The sequence below is a fragment of the Xiphophorus couchianus genome, chromosome 2 (genome assembly GCF_001444195.1).
Source record: "Xiphophorus couchianus chromosome 2, X_couchianus-1.0, whole genome shotgun sequence".
NCBI lineage: Eukaryota > Metazoa > Chordata > Actinopteri > Cyprinodontiformes > Poeciliidae > Xiphophorus > Xiphophorus couchianus.
The window spans coordinates 6,395,363-6,407,925 of NC_040229.1; the positions used below are offsets into that span (position 1 = coordinate 6,395,363).

The 12,563-nt window shown below is 39.3% G+C and overlaps 1 protein-coding gene across 3 annotated transcripts in view; it reads right to left on the reverse strand.

Annotated features, from left to right (window-relative positions):
* The window catches only part of hipk2 (homeodomain interacting protein kinase 2), a 103,738-nt gene that overhangs the window by 14,123 nt on the left and 77,052 nt on the right, over positions 1-12,563 (reverse strand). For 2 of the 3 annotated variants that reach the window (XM_028033904.1, XM_028033895.1), the window contains exons 6-9: positions 10,386-10,570; positions 10,135-10,297; positions 6,770-6,995; positions 5,520-5,641 (exon numbers count right to left, since the gene is read on the reverse strand). In XM_028033904.1, the coding sequence (XP_027889705.1) occupies positions 5,520-5,641; positions 6,770-6,995; positions 10,135-10,297; positions 10,386-10,570 (696 nt within the window). The remainder of the gene's footprint in view (positions 1-5,519; positions 5,642-6,769; positions 6,996-10,134; positions 10,298-10,385; positions 10,571-12,563) is intronic. The other variant, XM_028033912.1, reaches the window with a different exon arrangement.

Genomic DNA, 12,563 nt, shown 5'->3' on the forward strand with positions numbered 1-12,563 from the left:
ATACAAAGTGCTCCTTTAACTAAAAAATTCAATGTATTTTCCTGGCATTTGAAGTAATACTAACACATAGCAATGCATAATGTTTTACAGTAAACTAATCCTAGCATTACATAAAACCTGTCTTATTACTGGGCATTCAATACAAATACACACAACTTATTTATTTTACACAGGTTTGAATATAAAGTAAAGGCCTAATTAAGCCACTGCCAGAAACAAACTGTGTTGTCAGAGGTGACAGAAAAATGGATGGAGATAAATCCAGATCAATTAGAGGCTGCTGGACCGCCATCCTAAATATAAAGCCAGATATGATAGGCTTCCATCCTAGAATGGCCTAGTCAAAGTCCTGACATTAATACAATAACAAATCTGGAACAAAACCTGAAAACCTAAGTTCACAGATGCTCTCCTCCAATCCAAAAGAAGGAAGTCTAAAATTATGTGAAGTGTCGTGTTCAAACAACAACAGGCAGGAGCAAAAATCTGACCATTTTTATTTTTTATGTTGGTTAGCTAAAATATTTTAAATAATGTAGCATGAGAAAATTGTGGTTTCTTTTCAAAAAGCACGAGTGGTAACATTAAACTCAAACCAGAGTAGCTAGAGGGCAAATATCTGATGAAGTTTGTCAATTTGAGGGAGACATCCGTCAAGAGGAGAGCCGGACCTAATAAAGATACCTCAGATCCTTTCTTTGAGTGTGTGTGTTTCTGCGTGTGTGTGTGTGTGTGTGTGTCTGGGTGCGAACGTGAGCAGCTGAGTGTGTGATGCTTGACTGTGATTATGTGTGTGATGTGGGTCAAATCAACCAGCGCTCTAATTAGATTCCTACCTCTCTTCAGGTTGCTCTGAAAGAGCCTTCTTTGAATTTCTTATGCAGAACCAGAGACCTAGTGGGTGTAATCTGCCTGCAGATGTGCCATGTATGTCTGAACACGCTGGTGGGTGGGTGTGCGTGTGTGTGGGTGTGTGTGTGTGCGTGTGTGTGTGTGTAGCACTAGCAGTTTAATGCAGCTCTATTGATTAGCACTTTAATGTCAGGGCTAATGAATTGTTCCTTTAATATTGTTTATGCATCTATTTACGACACCATCAGTATGTGTTGCAGAAATGTCTTCAGCGCTTTTTCTGCTTTGTAGTCACAGCTACATGTTTCAGATCATCAACTACTTTCACTTTAAGACATCCTAAGTAAATACAGAATGATGATTTAATTCATTTAAAGAAAAACATTCATCCAAGCCAACTAAGACCTTGTAAAATCACTTATTAACCAGGATTACCCACATTTTTGGTTCAATTTCTCATCTCAAAAAACGAATGAAAAAGCACCAGTTGGATACCAAGAAGTTGGCAAAAAGACGAAAAATGACTGAAAAACAAAGCACAGCAGCCGTGATGGCAGTGTGATGGTCTGATGAGGATTGATTTTGAAGGACTCACATGTTCTTTTCAATTACAAGAACGTCTTGAAGGAGATCGTTCAGCTGTCAGTTTGAGACTGCAAGTCCAACACGGAACAACTCAAAAACTACAAATATCTCTCCACGAGAATGTCAAGTTATCAGAAACCGTTGTGTTAGCAGTTGGTACTAAGGGGTACATAACCAGATGTCTACTCCAAACTGTCAATTAATGAAATATAAACTACGGTTTATATTTACTCAGGTTATCTTTTGTCTGACTTGTTGGGTGATATGCATTTATCTATTTTTAATGGACAGGCAGATTGGGTTTCAAGGCAGAGAAGCCCAATGCGCCAGTGTGATTGAACCCTTTAACCCTAACCCTAGCCCTCAACCCCAACCTTTCCAGATTCAAGACCAAAGTCTCAGATTTAGATGTTCTGATTCTCATCATTGTTTGATTTTGATGATATGAAACATTTGATCAAAACAAAATAAATCTGAAACAGACAAACCATGTAAGGAGGTAAAACACTTCAAGGCGGTGTTTTTGTACTGTAATCTTTGCATGTGATTGGTTTGTTTTTGTGTGTGAGGCAGGTTGCACAGAGCTGACGGTTGGGGGTGGAGTTGGTGCAACATGGCTGCTTTGTCTCAGCCATAATGACTGACATCTCTAATGGAACATTCTGGAGATGTTCTTTCCATCCTGACCACATCTAGGGCCTTTTATCAGCGGCCCATTAACAGACTCTAATACGACCAGCCCGTCTCCTGCTCGCTCTATCTCCATTCCTGCCACTCTGCATGCCTTTCTCACGCGCCGTCTGCGTTGTGTAACTGGCTCGTCTGCCCTGAAATGGTAACCCAGTTAAGGGGTTGTTTTCTTTCTCCTCAGAGCCCACCATCACCATCAGCGGGCCACCGCCTCCCACCGCGACCCGGACTGCCTGGGAGAAACCCTTTGTCACCTCAGGCCTTTCAAAGCCCCGGCTCTCACTCCCCAATTGTTTCCACATTTTCTGCATTCCTGCTCCAGATAAAGGTCCCGCTGGTTTCCCTGCCTCCCGGCTCAGAGCCGCTCACCCCCCGACCTTCGCTGCACCCTCTCCCTCTCGCTCCGTTTCTGCACAGCCAGGTGCTTGAGACCAACCTTGGCTTGGCTCAAGGTGGGCAAAGAGTCCGTGGGTAACAGTAAACAAGCAAGAGGCGAGCTCAGACCTCCCACTGCAGAGGAATAAACACACTCACCACATACCCAGTTATTAGGTGTTCTGCTCACTGGCCTGTAAAAACCATCTGCTTCAGTTAACTACTGCCTGTCTTTGTTTAACATGTGTGCAGACGGAGGTGACAAGGAACACCTGCAGGGCACGGAGGAAGAACATTACTGCAACATAAGATTGTTTTTTTTCACAATTTTAATCATTAGTTGGTTGGATCTTACGATGGAAAATCAGGCCCACAGTACAAACAAAATAAAAAACATATACTTACAAGAATAAAGCCATAAAATTATGAGAATAAACTTATACGGAAAAAATTGCAATAATACAAGAATTAAGCCATGTGAGAATAAAGTCAAATTAGTATGGGAATAAAGTGGGAATAATAAAATAAAAAAAGTCATATTTTGAGAATGAAGTCACAATGTTACGAGAATAGAGTCATAATATGAGAATAAATGCATAATAACACAAGAAAAAATCATATTAAGAGAATGAAGTCATTATGAGAATAAACTCGTAAGAGAATAAGTCATAATATTATGACTTATTATTATAATTCTCATAATTATATACTGCTCAGAAAAATAAAGGGAACACTCAAATAACACATCCTAGATCTGAATGAAAGAAATATTCTCATTGAATACTTTGTTCTGTACAAAGTTCCATTTGCACAACAGCAGGTGAAATTGATTGTCAATCAGTGTTGCTTCCTAAGTGGACAGTTTGATTTCACAGAAGTTTGATGTACTTGGAGTTATATTGTGTTGTTTAAGTGTTCCCTTTATTTTTTTGAGCAGTATATAATTATAATTCTCATAATATTATGAGAATAATGTCACATGAGCATAAAATCAAGATAATATGAGAATAAAGTCGCAGAAGTACAAGACAAACGTCAATATTATGAAAATAGTCACATTATTACAAAGAACAAACTTATACAAAATTAAAATCATAATTTTATGAGAATGATACTATTCGTAACTATTCGTAAAGTCATAGCAAGACTTTATTCTCATAATATGACCTTTTTGTTATTTTATCACAACTTTATTCCCATAATTTTACTTATTAGGCCCGAGCAGCAAAGCGTTGCGAAGGCCTATTGATTTTTATTTCCTTATTTTCTTAGTGAGGCCCAACACCCCGTCGTAGGACTGGTTGCTGAATGCGTTGCTGACTTTTTGCTGCCTCACCAGAGCTTTTCCCTGACCTCTGGAGATCCTGGGAGGCCTGTAATTTGGAGCGCCTGACTTGGAAGCAGCCATGGAGCTAATCACCATTTGGTATCTGACAGATTAACTCACCGTAGAAACACACGCACGTGCACAGGCGAGCGCATGCAGCTTCGCTCCTCGCATGCCTGCCTACTGGATGATTAACTAGAGATAAGGGAACGATTTAAACTCCCAGGATTCTCAGGGATATTTAAAGCCTGCATGGAAATTTCCATAGGGAGAAAGACGCGGAGCGGGGATGGAAGTCACCAGCAGTCTTTCTGTGCAAGCGGGAGTCGCTGCAGAGGGAGCAGCCGAAACTTCAGGACCTTTCCAGAGTGAGGAGTGAGAGCAGAGGGGGCAATGACCTGAACGCACTCAGGAAGAACCAGCTGCCGGCAGGGGCTGTGTTTTCCTCGCCCAGCCAGAGATACCACTGAGGGATTATGGGAAAAAAGGAACCCAAAGACTGAACGCAGCTGGATGTCATGAAGCTAAATTATCAAGCTTTATCCGCTAAGATGAAACAAAAAATTTATGTTTATTTCAAAAGCTGCAGCGCCTCCAACTGGAAGAACGTGAGGAGAGTGGTGCGGACAGCAGAGAGGATCATCGGGGCCCCCCTTCCCTCCATTCAAGACATTTCATCCCAGCGCTGCGTGTCCCGAGGCCGAAACATCATCAGTGACCCCTCACACCCCCACCATGGACTGTTCTCCCTGCTGCCCTCTGGAAAGAGGTTCTGCAGCATCCGGTGCAGGTCCACCAGGTTCCGAAACAGCTTTTTCCCACTTGCCATCAGACTGCTGAGCTCTTAACTGGACTGCACTCAAAAACTGGTCTCCACTTCATACCTTGCACATGTACAGAGCTAAATAACTTCTATTTTACTGTCATTCCTGCACTTTATATTTCATATTTAGATTTATATTCCGGAGTAACCTCATAACATTAGAACCTCAAAACATTGTTCTGAGCCGTATGCAACGAAATTTCGTTCTGTATACACCCTGTGCATGCAAAATGATAATAAAGTAAGTCTAAGTCTAAGTCTAAGTCTAAATCATATTCAACATCTTCTGTTTCAAACACTTATCTTAATGCCATAATACTTTTGTTTATTTATTAGGCTCCCCATTTGTTTCCACCACAGTAGAAAGCTGATCTTCCTGGGATCCAATCGATAAAACCCAAATGATATTCATGCAACACATAAGATCATTTCAACATTAAAATATAGTATAATAAATTTAGTCAAACATTATACAAACTACACACATGAATCCAGATTTTTTAAAAATAGGATTAAATAAAAATAACATTTCAGTGCTCCTTTAATTATAAAATCTTGTTTTTATGTGATTTATTCCATTCCTGAATTGCTCTGAGTACAACAGATTTTTGTAAATTTTATAATAAGTTTGCATCTTTTAACTATGTTTATCTGTCAGCTCTCTTACTACTAATGAAATCTCTGAACCCAATAAGTCCTAAAAAACTCATAACGCCTTATTTCATAGTTTTTCTTATTCAAATGCTTTAACTTTTCGAAATTATGTTTTTGTGCAGCGGTATTAAACTGTGTTATTATGTAGGTTTTTCTGCTCTGATGCAAATTAAATAAATAAATAAAGTTAAAATGTGGGAATGTGCCCCTCACCTGTGTGAGGAGGCCAGGTTGGATCTGCAGAGGTTGGGCACCGGGAGCCTGCGTCACTATGGGAACCGCGTTCTCCATCCTCACAGAGTAACTGGTGTGCTTGGAAGGGGATGCCTGCAAACCTGCTCATGAATAAAACACAAGTGAAGAACGTCATAAAAATAGCAAGACAGGCACTCAGAACGTGACAAATATTTCAGATCAGAGTTAAAATAACTCAGTTTATGCTAAATACATTTCTGCTTTGTGTGCTGAAATCATACAGGTGAATCAAGAGAAAATAAAATTATTATTGAAAAAATGGTTTCTTGTATCAAAACGTTAAGCTCACATATTTATTCATCACACAGAGTGAGATAATCAAAGCATTTATTTCTGTTCATTTTGGTAACTATGGCTTAAAGTAATTAAAACACATAATTCATTTTCTCATCAGATATTCACACCTTGACTGAAGTCATCCCTGTTTCTTGTAAAAGCTTTCTTTTGACACAGTTTTTCCTTCCACTGAACTTCTGCTTGTCTATAGCACTCTGTGAACTGCCAGTTTAAATCGTAATGACCTTTCATAGCTTACGCTCCTAGTGGATGATGTTAGTGACGTTGCACTCAGCAGTCCCTCTCATATGAATCTAAAAAATTCAGTTTTCATTTGCTTTTTGTTGTTACACTGAGATGTTTCTATAAATATAAAACATAGTTCTGAAATGATGATTTCATTTATTACTGAAAGTGTAACTTTCCTCTGATTGAGCTCTAGCAGCGTTTAACAGGTAATAAGTCGCTGAGGAGAAGTTTTAGGTCACTTTTCTTTCATGAATTGATTTAATTCATCCACATTGGAGGATTTTTCAGCATTAATGGCCTGTTCAAGGCAATTCACAGCTGGATTTAAGTACGGGATTTGACTAGGCCACTCGACAATCTTTGTATATTTGTATTGTCCTGCTTCATGACCCAGATGTACTTAAGTAATCTTGAATAACTTCAGATGTGTTGCTTTCTGAGGTATTCATTCTTCTGTTTAAATCGTTAAAAATGGTGAAAATTAGTTGATTACATTTAATTCATAAGGTAAGTAGATTTTCACATGAAGCCAGGGTGGTTAATATATGAAACCATCATTTTAAAACAACTTCTTTTCATTTTTGCTCAGATTTTCTTTGTCCTGAAAGATTCAAATGTGACAAAAATATTTTAGTTTCCTTTTTGAACATTTGAAATAAATAATTTTCAGTTAACGTGGTTACCTTGGAATCCCGGCGGGCAGACGATGAGCGCCTGCTGGAAGGGGTCGGGCCGAGCGGCGCAGAGCTGCGGCGCACCCGGCTGCAGCGGCATGCTCCTCTGGGCCACAGCCGCCATGGAGGCGGCAGAGGGCTGGTAGAGTGCAGATTGGTAGTTTAGTATGGAGACGTCAGGACTGGCAAAGGAAAGGGTGGCATTGTTGGTGGAGGAGGGAGCCAGGTTGGTGGCCTAAAGGAATGGTGGGACCAAAATAAAAGTCATGAGGGTGGAGGTTCTGATGGGAATGACAGGGAGGTGGGATGGAATCAGCAGAAACAATCTGGACAGAAATAATGGAATCCAAGGGAAGAATCTGGGAGCAGGCAGAGCAGAGGAATCTTAAAATATGCAAACCGCTCATTTGATTAATTAGGTGGAGAAAAAGGATGTGAGTGGAAATGCAATCAATGCCACGGTTGCATGAATAATAACTCAATGACACAAAATCCCCTGAAAGTAAATGCAGTTGAATCATTTGAGCTGTTTACCACAGAATCGGTTTTTACTTGAATAAATTGCTTCTGGGTGTTTATTAATATTTACCGTGCTGGTCATACATTCTGTTTTTGTTGTGGGCTGAAAATATGTAATTATAATGAATTTTAAAAGAAAGAATCGGTTGCACGTGTTTAAATGTATTGTGGATTTGTTTGCATCCCCAATGAAAGATAAAAAGAATTTAACTTCAAATATTTCAAATAATTCACACAAGTGCAAAATGATGCACGAAGGATCAAATGCTTGCATGGTTTCATTCAATGTCTCCAATTGCAGCGAAATAAAGGGCATTTTAGTGCATCAATAATCATTTAACATAATTCTGCCTGGATCACTGATTTTTCTACAAAATCTGTGATTTTTTTACAATGAAAATCACTGATTGTGTGTTGCTACTGACAAATTTTGAAATATTTGGTAAATATTTCAAATATTTGGCAAATATTCCCAATATTTCTAACTAATATTGTAAAATTAGTAACAACACACACATTTTTAAAAATCACAACCACTGCTTTTATGGTGCTGCTAACTAATTTTGCAATATTTACGCTTACTTGATTCAAGTAAAAAATACTGCCACCTGCAGGTGAGAGTTAGAAGACACTTAAACACAATATTTTATTTTTTTTGCAGAAAAATTTCAAAAACTTTTCCAATTATGCATTAGAGTGAAAGAAATGTAGCCAGATTCTTTCGTTCATGATCAAATTAGATCATGACTTTCAAACCCAGAGAAATGTGCAGGTGGCAGCATCATGCTGAGGGACTGCTTTGCTGCCAGGAATAATTGTAGATTGCAAAGCGTGGATGTAATAAAGAAGAACTATTATATGACTTAAACTTGAATCAACTACTGGCAGCATCATGATGCTGAACAATTCAAATGATTATTTCAAAGTTACCTATAACCAAATTGACTTTTTATTCAAACTTGTGCACCAAATTATTAGCTTTAAAAATCCCTGGAGTTTTATATTGATTAATAATAATAATCCACCCGGAGAAAAGGATTGATTGAAATGCATCAGTGAAAAGCCAAAGTGAATGTGATACTCATGTCCATGATGAGTTCATGTAAAGTTCGGACATAGTGCTAACATGAACCTGACAGAAGCAGAAATGTTTGTTATTCCCACTAAAATGTGACGTGATCTTAAAACTCAGCCTAGAGCAAAACTCTACATCAGCTTTTCACACAAAGTGTCAATCTGTGTGGAAAAGTTAGTAAAGTTAATAAATCACATGTCACAAGGTTCCTGTCTAGTTTCCATCTCGGTTACGATTGACAGAAATACATTTCCAGTCAGCTGTGATTGCATAATTATGTAAATTTGGTAACTTCTGCGTGTTTTAAGCATTAGACGTGTGGAATATCTTCTGAGAAACAAACACTTTTAAAAGACACATTTTTTTTCTTTTCAGATGAGGAGTTGTACCATAAGACGACGTCTAATTTTAGCTTTTTGCATTAGGTGTATGTAGGAGCAGAGCTTTCATTTGCTCTCTGTAGAGAGTGTGATGAACATTAGGAGAGGAAAACATGATCAATATTTTTCTGTGCCATTCATCAAAACAGGCACAGAAGGAGCAAAACACAAGCCAAAAACACTTTCCAGTTCTGCAAATGAGTTGAGAAAAATAAATCAGTAACTTGAGCCCGTTTAGCTGCCCTGAGAGCCAGTTGCAGGAAATACAGGCAGGAGGAAATGTTGACGCATTTAAATCACAGCAAGACGACGTTTTTGTCGCTTATATGAGCTCATTCAATATAGTGGCGACAGAGAAGATAGAGTTGGATTTGTAGCTGGGCACAATCTGGTAAACCTTGTAACCAGAAGCTCTTGTGATTCCTGCACAAGCCAAAAGTCAGCAGTTTGATTCACAGATTGTTGGGGAACAAAGTGGTAAAGCACCACAGGCTCAACCAAACGGGAGGAAAGAAGAGAAGACAGACGCGGACGGGAGCGCGAGGAAGCCTGGTGAAGGGATTCTTAGGGCCCTGGAAGCCCAGGGATGCTGGGCAAGCAGGAAGCGCGGCTTGTCGTGTGTGTGATCAGCACTTTGTGACAATCCCACAGGACCGGGCCACAGACAGAAACTCTGGGCAGACAGATATCCAGGCACCCAGACGGAGAGCGAGGCTGATAAACTGACAACAGGAAGAATGGACCTAATGAGAGCAGAAACGGCTCATTTCTGGCAGGGAAGCTGAGGAGCTACTGATTACAAAATTCACAGTTTATAGCTTTTTAATTGGCTTTTGTTTTAGTAATTCTCAAACAAATACTCTCATATATGCTAATTATTAGTCAAGCTTCAAATTTGACAATTTAAATTTAAAATAAAGAACAATAAATCAGCTTCTCCAAAAGTATTCATACCTACACTGCAAAAACACAAACTCTTACCAAGTATTTTAAGTCTATTTCTAGTACAAATATCTCAATAAATAAGAAGACGACAAAAAGTACTGGTTCCTATGGCAGATTATTTCACTTATAACATGGATAAAATGTCCTATTACAAGTGAGATAATTTGACAGTGGAACTTTAATTTTAAAGAAATTATTTAAAACAAGCTCCCATATCTTGTTGAAAGTTACCTGTAAGTTAGTTCTGTCTTATTTCAAGTGTACTAAGATATTAGGAGGGTCATGGCATGGAAAGGTTTGGGAACTCCTGGTCTATCACATAAAATCCCAGTAAAACTCATCAAAATTTGTGGCAGAATATTTAAATATGGAAGAGGTGTGAATACTTTTGCAAGTCATTGTCATAATAAGGACACAACTGATCATTTCAGTGATCTGTCTCCTTTGACTCTCACCTGGCTGTGCACAGTGTTCAGCTGGTTGTTGAAGGTCATGGTGAGGTTGGTGGAGGTACTGGGGGCCACATGGGTGATGAAGGGCGTTTTGCTCTGGTTGACTGTGTCGTACATGTTGACGCGACGCTTGCAGATCTCCATGTTTTGGAAGCATGACTTTACGCTGCACAGACAGAGCGGGAGTGAGCCCATGGGGCGCACAACAGCGGAAACGGTGCAAACAGCAATAAAACGGAGTTTGGAGGGCATACTGGGTGCTGTGAGGGTAATCGAGGAGATGCGACATGGTAACGAAGGAGTGGTTGAGCGTTTCGATGGGGGTGATCCTCTTGTCAGCGTCGATAGTCAGCATCTTGGTCAACAGGTCAATGAACTCCCTCCGGTCTGCCTTTTCCGCCAGCATGTCGCTTCCTTCCAGGTCTGATGTCATGTTCACCTGGAAGCAGAAAGAAAACAGGGTTTGTTACAGATTTATTCATTTAAGCAATATTTAATAACCAGGAGACACAGACTTACAAGCTAAACATCTGACATGGCATATAACATAATACATAATATAGAAAAACATAGAAAAACTCTCACAGTGAGAAAGAAATGTAATGCTTTTGTCTCATTGGGAGAGTTTTTTGACTGTTTAAAAGCATTAAACAGAGTTCAGGTCTGCACATAAAGACATATTCGCTCTAGGCTTAATAAGGGCCAACAAACCACACTAAAGTACACAGTGATGCATTTTGTACAAATAATCTGTATTTTAAACACAAAACCTAAAGAGCAAAGAGGTAAAGTATACAAATAAACAAATCAAAAATGTACAAAAAGATTACATGCATTTTCTCTGACTGATAAATAAAGACAGGAGCTATTTCGACAGTAAACCTGCATAACTTTGAGCTTCTGCTCAGACTGCAGTCTGACAGAAAGGCAGCGCCGTTGGATAATACTCCATAAATAAGTTGTCAAATTTATGTAAAACATTAATATAGTTTTCTTTACTCTAAGAACCGTTTTTAAGAGACGCAATGGAAGACAGTTTGAAGCTACTGAATAGCGTCCTTAAGAGAGAATCAGCTGAGTAAACTATGACATCATTTGCATAAAGGTGTACTTTAACTAGACACATTCTTTGCAGCACTACTGACAAAAGTAAACAAGAAAACACAGCAGAAAAGTAACTTAAACATCCGTCATAATGTATAAAAGGAAATCAGAGTATTTTCTTAAATATTAAGTTGGACAGTAATTTATTTTTGACTAGAAACAGAAAAACATTAAATTTCTTGTGATTTGAGGCACATTAAATTTTCAGGAAGGCAAAAAAGAAAAAGACAAAAATATTGAGGTATAATCTGTTTTGCAAGGGAATAAAGAAATTATCCTGTAATTATTTTCTGTTGGGTTTTATATATTTCTTAATCCCATAACCTGGAGGATTTTACTGTATTTGTAGATTTTCGGTGATCATGAGAAAGCCAGCTGTGTGATTTGAGATTGTTTTTGAGAAAAATCTTACTGTATTTGAACTTAGTTTTGTTGTCAATTTTCAGTAAATTCAGTGGCAGTTTTTAAAATCAGTTTTGTAGGTCAGAAGTTCACAAGATTGGTCATCAGAAATCAACTTTAAAATCTGTGATGGGTGCATCTCCAGGTTTGCACACTTCCTCAGAGCATGATTCAGGGCTCTGGGTATCAGAAAAATCTCCACCACATCATTTTCCCAAGAAGGAAGCTAATAATACACAGAAGGTCTGGTAATTTAAGGAGTGTGTCAGAGCTCAGTGATAACCTTGTTCTGCAGTGGGATTAGAAACATTTGCACTGGTATTCATAGCAGCAGATGAAAAATGTCCCGGGGCCTTCAGCGAGAATTTTATCTCCTCCAAAGACGTAAAAACAAACAAAACGGAGGAACTCAATAAACACGGCCACTGGCTGTCAGTTTCACACAGGACATCAGTTTGTGAGCAGCTCTGAAAAAGCTGACACAGCATCTTAATGTAAATACGTTCTGAGGGAAATTCTGGGAAGCTGCCTTGAAACATCAAGCTGCTTCTGCCGTAATAAACACTGCGGCCCGGGCTGTGGGTAAATACTTGGCAAGGCAGCCGACTTTCTGCTTTAGCGCTTCACACATAAGCAAAGATTGATTCGGTATGTGAGGCACTAATTCTGATTCTGAGCTACTTTTAGTGTCGTGGCGTCTGGTGAGGGACGAAGCGGAGGGCAACAAGGTCAGGATGTAGCCGTCGAGCAGACTGTCAGGCAGTGGGAGCAGGACCAGGCAGCAGACAGGCAGCCTTGTTTATTGTGACTGCTGTGGAGGAAGCAGGCTTGTTTTTCATAAAGACGCAGCGCTTATCTGCGGGTCTGCTCCAGGGTCTATCAGATGTGCTGCCAGTCAACACAGCAAATCTGATTCAAGCCCCTAT